The 23726-nt window shown below is 49.6% G+C and overlaps 1 protein-coding gene across 6 annotated transcripts in view; it reads left to right on the forward strand.

Moving 5' to 3' along the window:
• Positions 1 to 23726, forward strand: part of rps6ka2 (ribosomal protein S6 kinase, polypeptide 2) — a 498908-nt gene that overhangs the window by 263244 nt on the left and 211938 nt on the right. For all 6 annotated transcript variants that reach the window (XM_038808497.1, XM_038808501.1, XM_038808509.1 and 3 more), the window contains one exon: positions 9939 to 10055. In XM_038808497.1, the coding sequence (XP_038664425.1) occupies positions 9939 to 10055 (117 nt within the window). The remainder of the gene's footprint in view (positions 1 to 9938; positions 10056 to 23726) is intronic.

A 23726-nucleotide genomic window follows, 5' to 3' on the forward strand; every position in this document is an offset into this window, starting at 1 on the left:
GAGCACCCGGAGGAAACTCACACAAACGTGAGGAGAAAGTGCAAACTCCACACAGTCACCTGAGGCCGGAATTGAACCTGGGTCCCTGGAGCTGTGAGATAGCAGTGCTAACCATTGTGCCACCATGCCGCCCCCTTATTGATGAGGGATATGGAGCTTTTGGAAACGGTGTAGAGGAAGACCTCAAAAGATTTATATTTGCACTGCACACCAGTATACCTCTGTTCCTGCACTCCCTTTAAAATTGTACCATTATATCACTCATTATAGAGCAGCATATTAACAAACCCAGTCAACAGCATAACAAATTACATCATTAAGCAGCCACACATGCCATAAGCTAATTGCAATTAAAATCTTTATAATTAACTGTAATTAGGTAAAGAGAATAGATTATGAAGACCCGTGAGATGGGTGTTATATCCAGCTGACAGAAACTGAAATTATATCCCTGGGTGTTCCGATCTTATCCTGTGTACCTGTAGTCAAGAAATTAATAAGCAGTCAACTGATTCCCAATTACTGAAGCCACAATCTTCTCTCTGATGTTAAGAACGCATTACCATTATTGATAGTTGACTTGGTTTGCATTACAGTGAATGGTGAATGTAGTAAATCGGTCAGAGTGTCTTAATTACCAATGGATCAAAATGTGAAATTCACTGCCATCACCACCCTACCATGGGATAAATTAATTCAAAAACCTGTGAACTAATAGATTATACAAAATAACCATTATGCTTTTGAAATTACCGCAAATGGTTCATGAAGTTCAGTTTCATATATTACAATAAGCTGAGTCACGCTGTAGCTGCAATGTGCCAACTGTACTTTCACTGCAGTAGTGCAAAATGGGTGGTTTTGAATTGGTAGCCTGATAGAACCATCAATTCACGAGACACGTGCTTTAAGATACGAACAGTGGTTTTAAACAGAGCCAGCCTGTTACCCGTTGAACTCTCGATGAACTGCAGGCTGGCTCTGGACATGGTTATTTATACAGCAGTCAAGGGGGAGGAGTCATGGGCGGAGCCAAGGGTTGAGCCCTGTACAAACTCCTGAGCATTCCCAGAGCTACTCCCCCTAGTGGTCGGATAACGCTACTGCGCTTACAATGGTATTGGTAAATACAGTGTGAATTACGGCGTTACATTCACCACATTCACCCCCTGCAAAAAAATCAAGTCCGGCGGGGGTGGTGGTCTACAAAGTAAGTCTGTCCAGTGGTCGAACTGTCCGCTGTGATCTGCGGAGCACCGGGGTTGCAGCCTCTTGCGGTGGCTGGATGGGTGTTGTGTGCTGGGGTACAATGGCGGACTCCAGGGAGCGTTGTGTCCGAGCTTCATACTCTTCTGGTTTGACTGGGGCTGGCCGGCGTGGGTGCACGGAACTGGTGGAACGGGCTCGTGGGCTCGGGAGCACGAGGGGGTGGCAGCATGGGGTGTAGGGTGAGGGGTCCTTCTGTGGGGGTAGAGGGGGCGCTGGATCCGGTGGGTGCCAGATCCCGGAGGGATACTGTGTCCTGGCGGCCGTCAGGGAACTCAACAAAGGCGTACTGGGGGTTGGAGTGGAGCAGGCGCACCTTCTCAACAAGGGGGTTGGTTTTGTGTGCCCTGACGTGTTTCCTCAGGAGGACCGGGCCTGGTGTCCTCAGCCATGCCGGAAGTGAGACCCCCGTGGTAGTGCCCCTGGAAAAAATGAAGAGCCTCTCGTGAGGGGTCTGATTGGTCGCTGTGCATAAGAGGGACCTAATAGCGTGGAGTGCGTCTGGGAGGACTTCCTGCCACTGGGAGACTTGGAGCTTTCTAGACCGGAGGGTCAGTAGGACGGTCATCCAGACTGTCGCGTTCTCCCTCTCCACCTGCCCGTTCCCCCTGGGGTTGTAGCTGGTAGTCCTGCTCGAGGCAATGCCCTTGTCGAGCAGGTACTGACGCAGCTCGTCGCTCATGAAGGACGAACCCCGGTCGCTGTGCACGTAGCTGGGGAAACCAAACAGGGTGAAGATGCTATGCAGGGCCCTAATGACTGTGTGGGAGGTCATGTCGGGGCACGGGATAGCAAATGGGAAACGGGAGAACTCATCTACGACGTTTAGAAAGTAAACGTTCTTGTTAGTTGAGTGGAGTGGCCCTTTGAAATCAATCGCGAGGCGTTCAAAGGGCCTAGAAGCCTTGACCAGGTGGGCCCTGTCTGGTCTATAGAAGTGCGGTTTGCACTCCGCACAGATCGGGCAGTCCCTGGTGACCACTTTTACCTTCTCGTTGGATAAAGGACGGTTTCGGGCTCTGATGTAGTGGGCGAACCGGGTGACCCCCGGGTGGCAGAGGTCGTTGTGGATGACTTTCAGTCTGTCAATCTGCGCGCTGGCGCATGTCCCGCGGGATAGGGTATCCGGAGGCTCATTGAGCTTCCCGGGTCGATACTTAATATCATAGCTGTAGGTGGAGAGTTCGATCCTCCACCGAAGAATTTTATCATTTTTTATTTTGGCCCTTTGCGAGTTATCAAACATAAAGGCGACCGATCTTTGGTCGGTGATGAGGGTGAACCTCCTACCTGCGAGGTAGTGCCTCCAGTAATGAATAGCCTCCACAATGGCTTGTGTTTCTTTCTCGGCTGAGGAGTGTCGGAGTTCTGAAGCGGAGAGGGTACGGGAGAAAAATGAGACTGGTCTCCCTGCCTGATTTAGTGTGGCTGCTAGAGCTACCTCTGAGGCGTCGCTCTCAACCTGGAATGGAGTGGATTCATCCACCGCCCACATGGCCGCTTTGGCGATGTCCTCCTTGATGCAGTTGAAGGCCTGGCGTGCCTCAGCTGACAGGGGAAATCGTGTGGCCTTAAAGAGTGGGCGGGCTTTGTCCACATATTGAGCGATCCACTGGGCGTAGTAGGAGAAGAAGCCCAAGCACCGTTTGAGGGCCTTGGGGCAATGGGGGAGGGGGAGTTCTAAGAGGCGGGGCATACGGTCCGGGTCTGGGCCCAGGACTCCGTTTTCCACGACGTAGCCGAGGATGGCCAGTCTGTTTGTGCGGAAAACGCATTTCTCTTTGTTGTAGGTGATGTTTAATTTCTGTGCCGTCTGGAAAAAACGGTGGAGGTTGGCGTCGTGGTCCTGCTGGTCATAGCCGCAGATGGTAACATTGTCCAGATACGGAAACGTGGCCCGCAGCCCGTACTGGTCTACCATTCGGTCCATTGCTCGTTGGAACACCGAGACGCCATTAATGGCGCCGAAGGGGACCCGGAGGAAATAGAAGAGGCGGCCATCGGCCTCGAACGCCGTGTAGTGGCGGTCCTCCGGGCGGATTGGGAGCTGGTGGTATGCAGACTTCAGATCCACCGTGGAAAAGAGCCGATACTGGGCGATCTGATTTACCATGTCTGCAATCCTGAGGAGGGGATACGCGTCGAGGAGCGTAAATCTATTTATGGTCTGACTATAGTCGACAACCATGCGGAATTTTTCCCCGGTCTTAACGACGACCACCTGAGCTCTCCAGGGACTATTACTGGCCTCTATAATCCCCTCACTGAGAAACCTTCGGACCTCTGATCTGATAAATACCCTATCCTGCCGGCTGTATCGCCTGCTACGAGTGGCTACAGGTATACAGTCCTTTGTGAGATTGGCGAAGAGAGGAGGGGGGGAGATTCGCAGCGTAGCGAAGCTGCAGATAGTGAGTGGGGGCAGGGGCCCGCCGAAGCTGAGGGTGAGGCTCTTAAGGTTACGCTGAAAATCTAGGCATAATAAGAGTGGCGCGCAGAGGTCGGGCAAAATGTAGAGTTGAAATTTTGAGTTGCTAGCGCCTCGGATTGTGAGTGCCGCGGCAGTGCGCCCCTGGATCTGGACAGAATGGGAGCCTGAAGCGAGCGCGATAGTTTGCCGCACGGGGAAAACGGGGAGCGAACAGCGTCTTACCAGGTCTGGGTGTATGAAGCTCTCAGTGCTCCCGGGGCGTGATTGATCCAGGGTGACTGCGGCGAGTTGAGGGGCGCGTGACAAGCGCCAGGGGAGGTAGTACTCTTCCGATGAGTTGTCCGAGCGTGGAGATGCAGGTCGGGCCCGTGGATCGTACATGGCGGGCGGCGAGGAAGATGGCATCCAAGATGGCGGCCCCCATGAGTCGCACATGGCCGGCCATGTGGTGGAGGTTTGCCAAAATGGCGGCCCCCATGGATCGCACGTGGCGGGAGGAGGCAGGGTCGGGGCATAGGCCGCAGCGATTCGGGCCCCGCGGGCCTGCGGGTGTGGGGAGCGATTACTCTGTGTCGCTGGGGAGTTGGAAGCTGGGGCCCTTTTTGCGAGGCACACTCTCGCGTAGTGGCCTTTCCGCCCGCAGCTGCTGCAGGTTGCGTTGCGGGCCGGGCAGTGCTGCCGCGGGTGCTAATTCTGGCCGCAGAAATGGCAGGCTGGAGCAGCCTGGTGGCTGGGCGGCCACGTGGCACAGTCCTGGGCGAGTCGCTGGTCGGGGGCCAATGATTGGGTCGCGGGGTCCGCGGGGAACGAGGTGAGGCTGCGGAAGGAGACCTCCATCGTGGTAGCAGCTTCCACAGTTGTTTCTAAGTCTTGGACCCCCTTTTCCAGCAGTCGTTGGCACACATAATTAGACCTGAGGCCCGCTACAAAAACATCGCGTACAGCAAGTTCTCTATGTTCAGCCGTGGTAACCGCTTGATAGTTACAGTCATTAGATAGATTATTGAGCTCTCTTAAAAATTCAGCGAGTGATTCTGTAGGCCGCTGGCGGCGAGTCGTGAACACATGGCGTGCGTAAACTTCGTTAATGGGCCTTACATACATCTTATCGAGTATCGCTAGCGCTGCAGTATATGAACCGGCCAAGTTTAGTTGCATAGAGATTCTGTGGCTCACCCTCGCGTGCAGTAGACTTAACTTCTGTTCCTCTGTTGTTTCGGCTGTGCTCGCTTCTGCCAGGTAGGCCTTAAACCACCGCAGCCAGTGGGAGAAGATTTATTTTGCCTCTGCATCCTGTGGGTTGAGTTCCAGGCGTCCAGGCTTGAGGGCTGATTCCATGATCGATCCGGACTGTTCTTAAATAGGTTAAATTGATGGAACCATCAATTCACGAGACACGTGCTTTAAGATATGAACAGTGGTTTTAATCTACTTACTACAGAGCCAGCCTGTTACCCGTTGAACTCTCGATGAACTGCAGGCTGGCTCTGAACACGGTTATTTATACAGCAGTCAAGGGGTAGGAGTCGTTGGCAGAGCCACGGGTGGAGCCCTGTACAAACTCCCGAGCGTTCCCAGAGCTACTCCCCCTAGTGGTCGGATAATGCTACTGTGCTTACAATGGTATTGGTAAATACAGTGTGAATTACAGTAGTCCCCCTTTATAACGCGGGTGTTGGGGTCCAAGACAGCCACCCGCGTTGCATCCGAGCCGCGGATATCCACGATGGGGGTTAATTTTAGAATACAGGGCTACAGAGGGGAGGGGCGATGTGAGACCAAGCTGGTCTTGCAGAGGCCCGTATGACCTCCTCCTGTGTTCTCTGCTCTCTCCCTCCAATCAGCCGGCAGTGTCAATTTCAGCGGCCGGCTCACTTTGATCCGGAGTGGGAAGCTGCTCTCTCACTGAAACAATCAGCCGGCTGCTGAAGTTGACACTGCCGGCTGCTCTCTCCCTCCAATCAGAAACATTAAAACTTAAAAGTTGGATTGGAGGGAGAGAGCAGCCGGCAGTGTCAATTTCAGCGGCCGGCTGATTGTTTCAGTGAGAGAGCAGCTTCCCTCTCCGGATCAAAGTGAGCCGGCCGCTGAAATTGACACTGCCGGCTGCTCTCTCCCTCCAATCAGCCGGCAGTGTCAATTTCAGCGGCCGGCTCACTTTGATCCGGAGAGGGAAGCTGACAGTTGGGGTCCATAAGCCCCCCCGCCGGATATCGCGAACCGCGGTATTGCGGAGCGCGGTATAACGGGGGACTACTGTACTACGTTACATTCACCACATAGCCTTTGAAATCAAATGAAATAAAAATTAGCAGAAATGCTGACTTTTTAATCACATGTTTTACAATATTGCACAAATTAAAAATGATTCTTTTAGCATTTATAGTGATGGGACAAAGATCTGTTGAAGAAATAATTAAAGAAATATATTTGTCGAGTGCTTTTCCAAATTGCTTCACTTGAAGTGTACTCATGGTAGATAAACATGACACCCAGTTTGCACACAGTAATGTCTGACAAGTAGCAAATTAGATAGCTAATGAGTTCATCCACTTTGATGGTGTTGGTTGAAAAATGAATATTGGCTATAACACAAGTAGAACTCTCTCCTTATCTTTAAACAGTGCATGGGATCTGTTATATTCCTTGCCTTGTTCTCCAAGATAGCCAGATATGTAAGGAGGGATTCTCTGATCTGAGGCTAAGTGTTGACGCCGTCGTAAACGCCGTTGCGTTTTACAATGTCATCAACAGGCCCCCAGGACCAGTGATCCTGTGCCGCACAGGGGGCCAGCACCTCCAGCACATCTGCATTTTAAAGCGAGGCATTTAGCCTCACTCTAATGTGCAGATTACCAAGGTATCTGAGGCTTTGGGATTCAACCCCTTTGTCTCAGAGACGTTGGGCAAGCACCGTTCAGCACTGGTCCCCACAAACTGGGACCAGATGGAATGGCACTCATGGGGGGTCTCCCAGGGGATCAGAGGCTCTCAGCTACATGCACTTTGGACAGGGTGGTCCCCTGGCACTGCTGATGCCAGCTGGGCACATTGGCAATGCACCAGCCTGGCACCTGGAAGTGCCAGCCTGGCAAATTGGCAGTGCCACCTGGGTGCCAGCCCAGAACCTCCAAGGTGCCCAGGTGGCACTGCCAGCTGGCATGGGCATTGTCAGGGTTCCAGGTTGGCACTGCCATTTGGGCTGGGCAGGGGTTGGGGTTTGTTTCCCAGGCCTCGGCTATCAAGAACCCATTTAAAAATGGTGTCCTGGTCTCTTGCTGGAATCCTCCACTGCATAAAACAGGGCTATCTGCAACCTGAGCTGTGCATTCCCCATTCAGGCCCCTTATACGACGTGAGTCAGGTTGATTAGCACTGCAAGCGCTGGGAGACACGTGGCTAAATGTGCTAGCTAGGGGACTCATTCCCTTTTGGGAGAATCGTGCCCATTGTCAATGACAATGGGGAAATGACATACATGTTGAACAATTACTTTGCCTTAGTATTTACAGTTGAAAAGGAGAATAACTTGCCAGAAGTCCCAAAACTATTAATAGTCAATAGAGGACAGGGACCTAATTCAATGAACTAAGTACAGCATCAGTAATTAGGAAATTAATGGAACTAAAAAGTGAGAACTCCCCAGGACCTGCTGGTTTCCATCCGAGGTTGTTAAAGGAAGTAGAGGAGCACATTGTAGGTGCTATAATCGTTCAGAGCTCCCTAGATTCAGGAGTGGTCCCTCTGGATTGAAAAATTGCACATGTCACTCCACTTTTTAAGAAGGGTGAAAGGGGGAAATGGAATTACAGACTGGTCTGTGGTGGGGAAATTGCTGGAGTCTATAATCAGGGATGGGGGTAACTGAACACCTCGAAAAACTGTGGTCGGTCAGGGTGAGCCAGCATGGATTCGTGGAGGGAAGGTTATGTTTCATTATTCTTATTGAATTATTTGAAGAGGTGACTAAGGTGGTGGACAGGGGAATGTCTGTGGATGTTATTTATATGGGCTTCCAGAAGGCATTTGATCAAGTCCCACATAGAGACTGTTAACTAAGGTGGAAGCCCACAGAGTTGAGTTCAAACTACCGACATTGTTCGGAATTGGTTGAATGGCAGGTGACAGAGAGTGGAGATAATGGGTAAACACTATAATTGGCAGGAGGTGACTAGTCGTGCACCACAGGGGCCTCAATTATTCACATTATTCATTAAATACTTGGATGGTGGCACAGAAAGTCATATATCCAAATTTGCTGATGACGCACAGTTCGGTGATATTGTAGATGGTAGCCTAAAATTGAAAGGAGATATTGACAGACTAGGTGAATGGGCAACATTGTGGCAGATGGAATTCAATGTAAGTAAGTGTGATGTTATCCATTTTGGACCAAAAAAAGGATAGAGCAGAGTACTTTCTAAATGGAAAGAGGTTAGGTACAGTGGATGTCCAAAGAGACTTGAGGGTTCAGGTGCATAGGTCTTCAAGTGCAGAAAATAATCAAAAGGCTAATAGCATGCTTGCCTTTATATCTGGAGGACTGGAGTATAAAGACACATAAGTTATGCTGCAGCTATATAAAACCCTGGTTAGACCCCACTTGGGGTACTGTGAGCAGTTCTGGGCACCACACGTGAGGAAGGATATTTCGGCCTGGGAGGGAGTGCAACGTAGGTTTACAAAAATTATGCCTGGACTACAGGAGCTAAGTTACGAGGACAGATTACACAAATTAGGCCTGTTTTTGCTGGAATTTAGAAGGTTAAGGGGTGATCTGATCAAAGTATCCAAAATATTAACTGGAAAAGACAGGGTAGATAAAGATAACTATGTTCATTGACTGGAGATTCTAAATTGAGGGGGCATAGTCTGGAAATTAGCGCTAGACCATTAGGAGTGATGTTCGGAAGAACTTCTTCACTCCAAAGGGTGGTAGAGGTTTGGAACTCTCTCCCACAAACAGCAGTTGAAGCTAGACAAGTTGCTAAGTTTAAATCTAAGATAGATTTTTGTTAAGCAAAGATATTAAGAGATATGAGTAAAAGGAGATGGAGGTAGGCCACAGATCAGCCATGATCTCACTAAATGGCACGACAGGCTCGAGGGGCTGAATGGCCTACTCCTGTTCCTATGTTCCGTTGTACACAGGAATTGTGTGGAGGGTGGGTGTTGACTCCGCAGTAAGCAGAGCGCATGGACGATCGTAGAAATTAACGAACAAGGTTTATTACGATACGATTTCATATCTCTTCTTTGAAATGTCATCAATCTCTATGGGAATAACAGCCTTCAGACTCATCTTAGGGGCTCAGCTAGCAGGAGACATGATTTGCTGTCCACTCATTGCCTGTAATGATCTGGGAAACTCATTTTGGTATTACCCTGCGCTGGCCCCACCAGGCAGCTGTGTGGAACTCAATCACACCCAAATTCAGGCTCAAGCAAATTCATAGGCCTCCTCTGACAGTCAACCTTCAATACGGATTAACAAAATATACTAAGATTGCACAGGCCTCACTGTATGAAAGTGCCATGTATTGTAAACTGTAAACTTCCATTATCTAAGGGAGCATGTGAATGTAATAGATACTGTTGACTGTGTTCAAGAATTGATAGATAGATGCTCAATCATTTTTAGTTTGTAGCTGTCAGAGGGTTGAGGTGACAGTCTCTTGTGAATCTTTGTGTGTAAATCGATAACAACGAGTCCTCAAGCAAACATGAGCTGGGTCACTGTCTGTGCGGAGTCTGCACGTTCTCCCCGTGTCTGGGTGGGTTTCCTCCCACAGTCCAAAGACGTGCAGGTTGGGTAGATTGGCCATGATAAGTTGCCCTTCGTGACCAAAAAGGTTAGGAGGGGTTGTTGGGTTACGGGGATAGGGTGGAATTGAGGGCTTAAGTGAGTCGGTGCAGACTCGATGGGCCAAATGGCCTCCTTCTGCACTGCATGTTCATGTTCAAACATTTAACTTTTACTGATAAATATTTACTAGACACGAGTTTTGGTAAATTTACTTTAATTATTGCTTTTAAAACCAAAGTTTACAGTGTAAAGCACTTTAAACAGTGGAGAATTTGCTGTAACACGTCAGTGATTCCCATGTAGTTGTATGAAAAACATTGCTCCAATATCTTAATGGGATAATATAGGTTAAAAATATTGTACACTGAATGTGTGGTTTATTGCAGTTTTATGTGTCCATATAATGAAATCTTCTGTTTAATTATTTCCCCACAGGATGAAGGTATTGTGAAAGAAATAGACATCAACAACCACGTGAAGGAAGGTTTTGAAAAAGCAGATCCCTCTCAGTTTGAATTGCTTAAGGTGCTGGGTCAAGGATCCTATGGAAAAGTAAGTGACTTACTACACTTGCTGGGTTTCTTTCTATTAAAAAAATCCATTAACAAATTAAATGGTTTAAGGGTGGCATGATGGCGCAGTGGTTAGCACTGGGGACCGAGGACCCGGGTTCGACCCCGTCCCGGGGTCACTGTCCGTGTGGAGTTTGCACATTCTCCCCATGTCTGTGTGGGTCTTACCCCCACAACCCAGAGATGTGCAGGGTAGGTGGATTGGCCATGCTAAATTGCCCCTTAGTTGGAAAGATTTTTAAAAAATTTAAATGCTTTTGAAATTTCCTACATAAACTTTACATTCATTAACATATCTATTTGGCATCTGATTCATTTTATATTTGATTGGAATTATGGCATTCTTCTCATGTTGAATATCTAGCTATATGCATCCTCCTCCGCTAAGTGCCATGCCCTTAGAAGGTGTTGACTTCCATTGGATGGATGATTATGTTTGGCAAAGTACTGCAGTGGTTTACCATTGCCTTCTGCTAAATGCCTGACCAGGAAACTTTCCCACTTATTGGTCAAAGGCCTTTAGTACCAATGGAAACCAGAATCTCCATTCTCTCACAAATGAGCAGTGAGCACCTAAAAAGGAAGAAGTGTGTATATTATTAGTTCCTTATGAAAAATGACCATCCTCTCACTACCCCTGTCCTCTATTGATTGGTTAAAGCCATCAGCTATCTGATCTGATAGTGATAGTGTCTCCCTGTACCTGCCTATAACTCCACACTAGATCTGTTGCCAATTCTGGTTGGATGGATTCTTGGTTTCAGCACTTGATCTCTCACCATGTAAAATTTCCAGCTACAATATATTTTATGAACCATAAGCAAAAGTGTTTGAAGACAATGAAAGAAACACCATTGGCTGGATTTAATACTCGCTTTCCATGCTGGGTTTGAAGGTGGGAGGTCTCTTCAATCCAGTTCGTGGCCTGCCGCCAATCTCTTGTAATTATACCAGCAGTGGGGTGGTATTGGGTGGCCTAACTTCCAAAGCCCACTTCAGGGCCTCATCTGCCGCTCGCCAGGGTTTAACCAGTGACAGGAGAGGCCTACACCATGTGGCAGACCAGCAGGTTCCCCTAGGCTGATCGGTGGGCTCCTCTCAAACCACTACCCATGCTTGCCAGGCCCACTAGCTTTACACGTGAAAAGATCCGAACCATACTTAAATCATCCAGTGGTGCACACCCACAGTGCTGGTGAGCTGCTGGTCTCTGGTTGGCTGTCAGGTCGGAATTTTTTGTCCCTGAGTGGCAGAAACCCCGCTTCCAATTTATTTATTATTTAAAAATATTTTTATTAGGGTATTTGCAAGTTTTTATAATAATAACAATAACAGCGACATAAACATGGTACAATAAACATTTCCACCCCCATCACAATCTTCACACACCCCAACCATAAAACAACAGTCCGGCCCTCTCCGCCCCCCCCCCTTTGGAATTCTGCTTCTGCTGACGTTTTAATTTTCCCCGAGAAAGTCGACGAACGGCTGCCACCTCCGTGCGAACCCTAGTATTGACCCTCTTAAGGCAAACTTTATTTTCTCGAGACTGAAAAACCCAGCAATGTCACTAACCCAGGTCTCTACACTCGGGGGATTCTAGTCCCTCCATAGTAATATGATCAGTCTCCGGGCTACCAGGGAGGCAAAGGCGAGGACGTCAGCCTCTTCTGCCCCCTGCACTCCCGGCTCTTCCGACACTACAAAGATCGCTACCTCCAGGCTCGGCACCACTCTTGTTTTTAGCGCCGTGTATATTGCCTTAGCGAAACTCTGCCAAAATCCTCTAAGCTTCGGAAATGCCCAAAACATGTGGACATGATTTGCTGGGCTTCTTGCGCACCTCACACACTTGTCCTCTACCCCAAAAAACTTGCGCATCCGGGCCACCGTCATGTGTGCCCAGTGGACTATCTTGAATTGTATCAGGCTAAGCCTGGCGCACGATGAGGATGTATTAATCCTGTTTCGGGCATCCGCCCATAGTCCCGCCTCTATCTCTCCTCCTAGCCCGTCCTCCCACTTGCCCTTAAGCTCTTCCACCGGAGTTTCCTCTGCCTCCGAAAGCTCCCGGTAAATATCTGATACCTTCCCCTCTCCCACCCAGGTACTGGAGACGGCTCTGTCCTGTATCCCCTATGGCGACAGCAGCAGAAAGGCCGGAATCTGCTTTCTCAAGAAGCCTCGTACCTGCAAATACCCAAACCCATTCCCTGCTGGCAATTCAAATTTATCCTCCAAGGCTTTCAAGCTGGGGAAACTCCCGTCAATAAATAGATCCCCATCCTACTAATTCCTGCCCTTTGCCATCTCCGGAATCCGCCATCTAGCCTCCCCTGTACAAGCTGATGGTCATTATAAATCGGGGTCCATACCGTTGCTCCCTCCACTCTATTGTTTCTTACATAGAATTTACAGTGCAGAAGGAGGCCATTCGGCCCATCGAGTCTGCACCGGCTCCTGGAAAGAGCACCCTACCCAAGGTTAACACCTCCACCCTATCCGCATAACCCAGAAACCCCATAACCCAGTAACCCCACCCAACACTAAGGGCAATTTTGGACACTAGGGGCAATTTATCATGGCCAATCCACCTAACCTGCACATCTTTGGACTGTGGGAGGAAACCGGAGCACCCGGAGGAAACCCACGCACACACGGGGAGGATGTGCAGACTCCGCACAGACAGTGACCCAAGCTGGAATCGAACCTGGGACCCTGGAGCTGTGAAGCAATTGTGCTATCCACAATGCTACCGTGCTGCCCTATCTCCTCCACTGCCTCCAGATTCTTGGCTTCCAATTTATTAACAGCCAATTCACCGGGGCAGCGGGTGTCTGGCAATTAGAACATAGAACAGTACAGCACAGAACAGGCCCTTCGGCCCTCGATGTTGTGCCGAGCAATGATCACCCCACTCAAACCCACGTATCCACCCTATACCTGTAACCCAACAACCCCCCCTTAACCTTACTTTTGAGGACACTACGGGCAATTTAGCATGGCCAATCCACCTAACCTGCACATCTTTGGACTGTGGGAGGAAACCGGAGCACCCGGAGGAAACCCACGCACAGACGGGGAGGACGTGCAGACTCCACACAGACAGTGACCCAGCCGGGAATCGAACCTGGGACCCTGGAGCTGTGAAGCATTTATGCTAACCACCATGCTACCGTGCTGCCCCTCATTCAGCCGCCTCGAATAATTCTACTCCATAGTTTTTAATGCTGATTTTTCTCCTGCGTTGCTTGCAGCAGTCCGAGTAATTAATATCTAAATCGTACAGGCTCCAGGATAATTCTGGAGGGTAGGCAATCAACCCCAACCATTTGGATTATCACAGACCGAGAGATGTACTGGAAATGATCCAGTGCCAAGTCTGGTTTACAGAGATAAGTCCTCAAGGCACTATGTGCGAAGCAGTATGCTCACTTCAGTCAACTACTACCCAGGTCTTGTCCCACAACCCCTATCATAATATGCACCCATGCACCCAGGTGAGCTAATTAACATAAAGAACAGAACACAACCAATCACCAGACAGAACACCAGAGGGGGGCTTCCAACTATAAAACACATGAGGCATCAGCACTCTGCCTCTTTCCACTGGTGACAACTGTAGTGACAGTCAGGGTGTACATATCAATCAACACCTTCCACACATGGATCAGAGCTAGCCTGGTCCAGATAGTTAGAGTTAGTTTACTTAGTGTAGTAGAGAGTCAACCCACAGGCAGCTGTGTGCTTTGTTACAGAAGTTCAATAAATCTTATTGACCCAACATCTATGTTTGGTGTATGCTTTATCGTTCATCTGCATCGTGTTGCAGTCCGTGTTACCCCAGGGTGAGTAACACGACATGAGACCAGGAGTGGCTACTTCTTCGAAGTAATTAACCTTCCAGAATTCACTGACGACCAGCAATTGCCTTCCAGCAGCATGGAGAAGATCCAGGCACCTCCACAGCTCAGGATCTCCGGAAACCTTGGCGCCAACTGGCGGGTCTTCAAGCAGAAATTTAGTCTATACATTGAGGCCTCGTGCCTCAAAAATGCATCCGATGCCATAAAAATCACGCTGCTACTATCGACTGTAGGGGACCAGGCCATCCAAATCTTTAATTTGCTCACTTTTGCCGACGGTGAGGACAAGACCAAGTTCCAGACCGTCTTAGCCAAATTTGACAGTCTCTGTGAAGTCGAAACGAATGAGAGCTTTGAGCGTTATGTCTTCCAGCAGCGCATTCAGGGTAAGAATGAACCTTTCCAGTCTTTTCTCACTCATCTTCGCATTCTAGCGCAATCCTGTAACTACGGTGACACTGTTGAGTCCCTCATCAGGGATCAGATCGTGTTTGACGTCCACTCCGATGCCCTGCGGGAGCAGCTCCTAAAATTAAAAAATATTACCCTGCCAGTAGCCATCAAGGCGTGCAAAGTCCATGAAAAGGCAAAAAGTCACTACTCCCGCCTTAAGTCGGCAGAGCAGGACCAACTTACCTCCCACGAGGCTGAGAGTGTGCAGGCCATTTCCCGAATGCGGCACCTGAGCATCGATGAAGGCGGCCATTTCGCGCGCTTTCCCAGGGGTCCCACGCATGCACAGCACGGTCGGGAGAACGAAACGGCCGAAGACCACACTGCGCAGGTGTGAGCGGCGGCTGACCACACCACGCATGTACGTTGATGCACGGAGCGTCATTGCTTCAACGTGATGACGTGCCCGAACTGCGGGACCACCCTGCAAGAGGACGGCGCTGCCTAAACTGCAAGCAGCCTGGCCATTATGCGGCCTTATGCAGGTCTGCACCTCCGATAGTGGGCCAGCAATCCCAGTTCCAACGCAAACACGTTCGAAGTGCGCAGCAAGGGCTGCTGGATTTGGAACCTGATCCCGCCACGGATCCAGAGGACGACTGCCCGGAGTCCCCATATCGAGTGGGCATCATTACCATGCATGACAAGGCCTCCTCACATTCAGCAATACACACACCCATCCTCCATGTGGAATCTACGGACAAGTGGCGTGCAATTGTACAAGTCAACCATTGCAGCATCCGGTTCAAGCTGGACACCAGTGCTTCGGCCAATCTCATATATCAAGCAGATCTTGCTTGTATCCAAAGGCAGCCAACAATTTGTCCGCCGGCCTGCCAGCTGCTTGACTACAATGGCAATGCCATCAATGCGTTAGGGTCCTGTCATCTGCATGTATCCAACAAGGCCATCAAGGCCACTTTGCAGTTAGCGATCGTCAAGCTCGACAAGGCTTCTTTGCTTGGTGCACATGCATGTAAGCTATTCCATCTCGCCCAGTGTGTACATGCCATGTCCTCTGCCAACATCACTCTTTAGGCCAACATTGATGAGCTAATATTACAATACCCGGATGTGTTCAGTGGGATGGGCACGCTGCCCTAACGCTACAAAATTTTGCTCAGGCCTGATGCTACATCTGTGATCCATGCACCAATCCGGGTGCTGGCTCCTCTAAAGGACCGTTTAAAGGCTCAGCTGCAGGAGCTCCAAGATCAGGGCATAATCTCTAAAGTGACAGAACCGACTGACTGAGTCAGCTCGATGGTCTGTGTCAAGAAGCCCTCTGGAGAACTGCGCATTTGTATCGATCCCAAAGATCTGAACCGTAACATGATGTGGGAACACTATCCCAAAGCAGGAGGAGCTGACAAGTGAAATGGCACATGCCAAATTCTTTACAAAGCTGGATGCATCGCATGGCTTCTGGCAGATACAACTGGACAGGTCCAGCAGGAAGCTACGCACGTTTAATACACCTTTCGGAATGTATTGTTACAACCGCATGCCGTTTGATATCGTTTTGGCCTCTGAAATCTTTCATAGAATAATGGAACAAATGCTGGAGGGCATGGAGGGTTTGCGGGTTTATGTTGATGATGTCATCATATGGTCCACGACCCCGGAGGAACATATTTCTCATCTGCAACAAGTCTTCAGACGCATACGTGCCAACGGCCTCAAGATAAACAAAACCAAATGCTCCTTTGGCATGTCATCAATCAAGTTTCTAGGTGATCAGATATCCCAGCAGGGCATGCAACCGGACTCGGACAAAGTCAAGGCCATCAACACAATGAAGACCCCGGAAGACAAAAAGGCGGTCCTCCGCTTCCTGGGTATGGTAAATGTTTTGGGGAAGTTCATTCCCAACCTCTAGTCCCACACCACGGCCCTCAGGCATCTGGTGAAGAAGTCCACCACTTTCCAGTGGCTACCCGCACATCAAGCAGAGTGGCTTGAGTTAAAAGCGAAGCTAACCACCGCACCTGTTCTAGCTTTTTTGGACCCAGAGCAGGAGACTAAAAGCTCCACAGATGCCAGCCAGGATGGCATTGGGGCAGTGCTCCTCCAGAAGGATGACAGCTCATCCTGGGCTCCAGTGGCCTGTGCGACAAGGGCCAAGACCCCCACCGAACAAAGATATGCTCAGATAGAGAAAGAATGCCTGGGCATTGTGAAATTCCACGATTATGTCTATGGTCTGCCAACCTTCACAGTAGAGATTGACCACAGACCCCGAGTTCATATCATACACAAGGACTTGAATGACATGACGCCCAGGCTCCAGCGCATTCTCCTTCGACTCCGCAGGTATGATTTCGAACTGGCTTACACACCTGGAAAGGAGCTAATCATCGCGGATGCCCTGTCGCATGCCGTCACCTCGCCCTGTGAGCAGGTAGCCTTCATCCGCCAAATTGAGGCACAGGTGCAACTGTGTGCCAACATGCTCCCGGCATCCGACGAACGACTCGTCATCATTCGAGAAGAGACCGCCAAGGACCCTCTTCTGCAGCGGGTCATACATCACCTCACGAATGGCTGGCAGAAAAGGCAATGGCCCCAGTTCTATAATGTAAAGGATGACCTAACAGTTGTCGAGGGGATCCTCCTCAAATTGGATCACATCGTCATTCCTCGCAGCCTCCAGAGCTTGGTGCTCACGCAGATCCACGAGGGACACCTCAGTATTGAGAAGTGCAGGTGCAGGGCCCGGCAGGCTGTCTATTGGCCCAACATCAATGAGGATATATCAAACATAGTCCTCAATTGTGCGACCTTCCAGCGCTTCCAGCCTGCTCAGCCCAAAGAAACGCTCCAGCAGCACGAGATTGTGACCTCTCCGTGATCCAAGGTAGGAGTTGACCTTTTTCACGCCAATGGGCGTGACTACGTCCTTATAATTGACTACTTCGCCAGTTACCCCGAGGTGGTGAAACTGTCCAACTTAACAACGCAAAGCAATACCAGTTCCAGCACATCACCTCGAGCCCGCATTACCCGCAATCTAATGGGAAGGTTGAAAAAGGGGTCCATATCGTGAAGCAAATGCTCTGCAAGGCTGTGGACTCAGCTCCAGACTTTATTAACCTTGCTCTTCTGGCGTACAGGACAACCCCTCTGTCCAACGGTATGTCTCCGGCACAGCTCCTTATGAATCGTAACCTGCAACGGCTGTTCCGGCCATTCATTGACCTGACCTGGATCACCTTCCAGTGCTGCAAAAGATGCAGCAAATTAGAGCCCAGCAAAAGCTGACATATGATGCTCATGCTACTGATCTGCCCGTGCTCTTTCCGAAGGATGCTGTTCGCATCAAGTTGCCTGGTGGAGGCTGGTCGGCTCCAGCTGTTGTTGTTCGACAGGCTGCATCCAGGTCGTTTGTGGTTCGCATGGCTGATGGGTCCATTGTCATGCGTAGCAGAAGGGCACTCCGCAAACTTGCCTGCCCACCACCGGATCTCACGTTCCCAGATGACGTTATGCCTTATCCGGACACCTCGCTCCACGAGGCCACCAGTCTGGCTGCATACCCGCCTATCAAGACGCCATCATCCCCAACTCCACCTCTCAGGCGGTCCACAAGAATCCGATGCCAGCCCCAACTACTGGACTTATAAATAGTTCCTTTGTATTAATATTGTTATGTTTATGCATGCTAGACACCTTACATGTACATGTGCATTCACTCACCAATTGCTGTAAATACTTCTGTAAATATTTCGTATATGCTCTAAGCAACCGGCAATTTTTTTTTTAAAAAGGGGATGTCATAATACACATACTACACATCATGAGGTAAAAGCAAGCAGTGACAGACACCCAGGTGAGCCAATCAATATACAGAACAGAACACGACCAATCACCAGATAGAACACCAGAGGGGGGCTTCCAACTATAAAACACATGAGGCATCAGCACTCTGTCTCTTTCCACTGGTGACAACTGTAGTGACAGTCAGGGTGTACATATCAATCAACACCTTCCACATGTGGATCAAGCTAGCTTGGTCTAGATAATTAGAGTTAGTTTACTTAGAGTAGTAGGGAGTCAACCCACAGGCAGCTGTGTGCTTTGTTACAGAAGTACAATAAATCTTATTGACCCAACGCCTACGTTTGGTGTATGCTTTATCGTTTATCTGCATCATGTTGCAGTCCATGTTACCCCAGGGTGAATAACACGACAACCCCCAAGCTAACTCTGAGCAAACCACAGTAGCCAGTTTCAGGCCTAAACACCTAATAGACTAATGTTCACGGGCTCCGACCCTCTAGGCTCAGAGCCTGTCGCATGGCCCACAAAATATGAAATGAAATGAAAATCGCTTATTGTCACGAGTAGGCTTCAATGAAGTTACTGTGAAAAGCCCCTAGTCGCCACATTCCGGCGCCTGTCCGGGGAGGCTGGTACGGGAATCGAACCGTGCTGCTGGCCTGCTTGGTCTGCTTTAAAAGCCAGCGATTTAGCCCAGTGAGCTAAACCAGCCCTCAAACGAGGCCACACTACCACAAGCACATAATCAAAGCTGATAACCCAATGCAGTATGGACAGAGTGTTGCAATGTTGGGTATGTCATCTTTCAGTTGAGTGACTAAATTAAGCCCCACCTGCTTTCTTAGGTGGGCTAAATGATCCATGGCACATTTGATGAGGAATAGTGGAATCCTCCCAAGAGTTTTAGATCACATTCCTTTCTCAACGAACGACTCCAAAAACTGGTCAGATCAGCCACGATCTTATTGAATTGTGGAGCAGGCTCAAGGGCCCAAGTGCTTACTCCTCCTAATTCATATGTACGTATGTATGTGATCTGGTTACCTAAGCTGCTGTTTGTAGGACCTTATGCAGTGGGGTCTTTTGCTGGTGATGGGGGTCTTGGTTCATTGGTGTTATATGCCAGGTCGGCATTTAACAGGTTGCCGGTAGCCCTTTCCCCAGGATCAGGACCCCAGGCATGGATGCCCCACATGCCAACCTCCCCATGGGGGAGGGCACAAGATTCTGCTTATGGTGCCCAAATTAGTAATGCGCTAGGCGCGGGCAAAAATGGAATCGCCAGCGGAAATCTCGCAGGAACAAGAATCTCAGCGGCTAGATCTGGTTTTAGATTTATCCCGCTGCTCGCCAGTGACACTGAGGTTCCTGGCCAGAAAGAGATTGAACCTCATTTAAATACATTTGAATTAATTAAAAGGGCTTCCCCGCTGTTTGTTTTCCCCCACGCAAGGAATTATCCCCCCCCCCCCCCCCCCCCCCCCCCCCGTCGCATTGCCGAGGTTTACAACCGCTTTAGCAAAATAGGAAGGGGTCAAAGGGAATCCACTGGAGGTGCCAAGGTAACTACAGCCCCCGCGGTGGGGGAGGGGGAGAGAGAGGGACGTGCCCGGCCAGTCCTCTGGCACTGCCCCCTGGCACTTTCATGATTGTGTGTTGCAGGAGGGGCGGGGGGGTGCTCTTGCCCTGCTGCTTGTGGGAGGGTCTCTAGTGTGCATGAGTGGGGTGAGTCTCTAGTCAATAAAGATTGGGGCACCCTTTAAAGACGGCACCCAACCACACCCCCAGATTCTCTGTGCACAGATATTGGAGAATCTGGAGAGAAAACCTGTCTGTGCAGCGGGAGAGATACATGCCAGTTTTCACTGACACTCTGACATTTATTGGAAGCTTTCGCCCCATGCCGATCGGTATCTCAACTCAATCGTGGGCATTTCCACCATATTCCATGATGCTCCTATCTAACGACAATCCATCAATCACAGTTTTGAAAGCTCTAAATGTCCCAGCATCGACAGCTCCTCGAGGGAGAGAGAGTTCCAGATTTCCACTACCTTTATGTTGCTTGCTCGGACTGCCAATTCCGGCTAGACAGATTCCAAGAGATGTTAAAAAGCCACAGCATGGCACAAGTGGATTCTAAGGGAGAGCGAGAGAGGAAAACACACCAACTTTAATGAGACAAATTAGATGAATTTGCAGCGAGGGTGGCTAATGATTAAAGTTTCGAGGAATTCTATAGTAAACTATACAAGTCGGAGCCCCCAACGGGAGCGGAAGGGATGAGGCAATTTTTGGACCAGTTGAGGTTTCCAAAGGTGGAAGAGGACCTGGTGGAGGGGCTGGGGGGCCCAATTGAATTGGAGGAGATTGTCAAGGGTATAGAGGGCATGCAATCGGGTAAAGCCCTTGGGCCGGACGGTTACCAGGTAGAATTCTATGAGAAATTTTTGGAAATATTGAGCCCACTCCTGATGAGACCTTCAATGAGGCTAGAGAGAAAGGAACCCTCCCCCCAACAATGTCACAGGCCTTGATCTCACTCATTCTTAAACGAGGGAAGGACCCGGAACATTGCGGGTCATACAGACTGATTTCGCTTTTAAACATGGATGCCAAATTGCTAGCTAAGATTCTGGCCACAAGAATTGAGGATTGCGTCCCAGGGATGATAGAGGAAGACCAGACTGGGTTTGTTAAAGGCAGACAACTCAATACCAATATCCGGAGACTTTTGAATATTATTATGATGCCCTCAGAGGGAGGGGAGGCGGAGGTAGTAACAGCGATGGACGCAGAGAAAGCCTTTGACCGGGTGGAGTGGGAGTACTTGTGGGAAATGCTGGGGAGGTTCGGGTTTGGCGAGGGCTTTCTTGGCTGGATGAAATTCCTGTACCAGGCGCCTGTAGCAAGTGTTATGTATAAACCGGCTGAGGTCGAGGTACTTCAAGCTTCACCGGGGAACGAGGCAGGGGTGTCCCCTGTCCCTGTTACTATTTGTCCTAGCTTTGGAACCACTAGCTATGGTGCTGAGAGGCTCGAGGAACTGGCAGGGGCTGGTTCGGGGGGGGGTCTAGAACATCGGGTCTCGCTATAAGCGGCTGATTTGCTCCTGTACATTTCGGATCCTGTGGAGGTGATGGGGAAAGTTCTGCGGATCCCTTTGGTAGTTTTTCAGGGTACAAACTGAACATGGGAAAGAGTGAGTTGTTTGTGATCCAGGCCAAGGGGCAGGAGGAGAGACTGAAAGAGCTGTCGCTCAGGATGGTAGAGAAAAGTTTTCGTTACCTGGGTACACAGGTGGGCAGGAAATGGGATGCCCTGCACAGGCTCAACCTGACCCGGTTGGTGGAGCAAATGGAAGGGGACTTTAAAAGGTGGGACATGCTCCCGCTGACACTGGCAGGGAGGGTACAGACTGTGAAAATGACTGTCCTCCCGAGATTTTTGTTTGTTTTTCAGTGCCTCCCCATCTTCATCCCGTAGGCCTTTTTTAAGCGGGTGAGCAGGATCATTACGGGCTTTGTGTGGGCGAATAAGACCCCGCGAGTAAGGAGATCGCTGTTGGAGCGCAGTCGGCCGGGGGGTGGGGTTTGGCACTGCCGAACTTTCGCAACTACTACTGGGTGGCCAATATAGATTAGGAAGTGGGCGATGGGGGGGGGAGGGGGGGGGGGGGGGGGGGGGGGGGGGGCTGGGAGCAGCTGGAAGCGGCGTCATGTAAAGGTGCTAGTCTGGGATCTTTGATAACGGCTCCTTTGCCGTTCTCGCCGACCTGTTACTAAACAAGTCCGGTCGTGGTGGTGACACTGCGGATCTGGGGACAGTGGATGAGGTACAAGACGGTGGAGGGAGCGTCTGTCTGGACCCCGATATGCAACAATCACAGGTTTGTCCCGGGTAGGATGGATGGTGGGTTCCAGAGCTGGCAGAGGGCAGGTATCAGAAGGATGGGAGATCTGTTCATAGGCGGAAGCTTTCCCAGTTTGAAGGCGCTAGAGGACAAATTTAATCTGCCACCAGGAAATGCCTTTAAATATCTGCAAGTACGAGACTTCCTGAAAAAACAGGTAGTGGCCTTTCCAACGCTGCCGCCACTGAGGATACAGGACAGGGTGGTCTCCAGCACCTGGGTGGGGGAGGGGAAGATGTCAGATATCTACCAGGAACTACAGGAGGCGGAGGAAACCCCGGTGGAGGAGCTCAAGGGCAAGTGGGAGGAGGAGCTAGGTGAGGAGTTGGAAGTGGGTCTGTGGGCAGAGATCCTAGGCAGGGTTAATTCCTCCTCATCATGTGCCAGGCTCAGTCTAATTCAATTTAAGGTGGCCCACCGGGCACACATGGCGGCAGCGAGAATGAGCAAGTTTTTTGGGATAGAAGACATTTGTATGAGGTGCAAGGGCAGCCCTGCAAACCATGTCTACATGTTTTGGGCATGCCCGGAGCTTAGAGTGTTCTGGGAAGGGTTCGCGAGGGCAATGTCTAAGGTGCTTAACACACGGGTGGTGCCGAGTCCAGAGATAGCGATCTTTGGAGTGTCAGAAGACCCGGGAGTTCAGGGGGCGAAAGAGGCTGACGTCTTGGCCTTTGCCTCCCCAGTAGCCCGGAGACGGATTTTATTAATGTGGAGGGACTCGAAGCCCCCGAGTGTAGAGACTTGGGTTAACGACATGGCTGGGTTTTTCAGCCTCAAGAAAATAAAGTTTGCCTTAAGAGGGTCTACGCTAGGGTTCTCTCGGAGGTAGCAGCCGTTTGTCGACCTTCTCGTGGAAAATTGAAATGTCAGCAGCAGCAATCCATGGGGGGCGGGGGGGGCGGGGTGAATGCTTCATTGGGGTGGTGTGGGAAGACTGGGTTGTGTGGAGTAATGTCTATTTAATTGTTATTGTATATTCTCTTTTTGCATTATGTTAATGTTCATTCTAGTTTGTTTTGTTATTATGGTTACTACTGTTTTATTATGAAAGAATTCTGCACAACCTTAATAAAAATACTTTTCTAAAAAAAATGGTTGCTACTGATGACTGGTTGGTCCAGATGGTGCTCAGATGTACATGTGCACATCTGTCCCGGTTTACATTTTATGTCATCACGCTGCCAAGTTTGAATTCAGATCACCTTTTTTCAATGAATGTTGAGCTTCTGTACAACTACTGTTAATTTATTTGCTTAAAATATCACTTAAAAATCTCCCAGCTTGCTTTCAATAGCCACCAGGAGATAGAAGCCGATTCCAGTAAATTCCCGGCCACCTGGGAGGGTTTGGCAACCCCACTGCTTACCCATTTCACTCTTGAATGGCTTAGCTCTTATTTTAAGATTGTCTTTGTTCTTAATTTCCCCCACCAGAGGGAATAGTTTCTCTATATCTGCCCTACTTTTAACCCCGGATCAGATCACCCCGCAATCATCTATATATAAAGGATTAAAGACCACGTTTATGCAAACCTACCTTCATAATTTAACTCACTGAGCCCAAGTATAAACAATGACTGCACTTCAAAAATAATTTATTGGCTGTTAAACACTTTGGAAACTCCGGAGAACCTGAT

Source organism: Scyliorhinus canicula, chromosome 1 (assembly GCF_902713615.1).
Source record: "Scyliorhinus canicula chromosome 1, sScyCan1.1, whole genome shotgun sequence".
Taxonomy (NCBI): domain Eukaryota; kingdom Metazoa; phylum Chordata; class Chondrichthyes; order Carcharhiniformes; family Scyliorhinidae; genus Scyliorhinus; species Scyliorhinus canicula.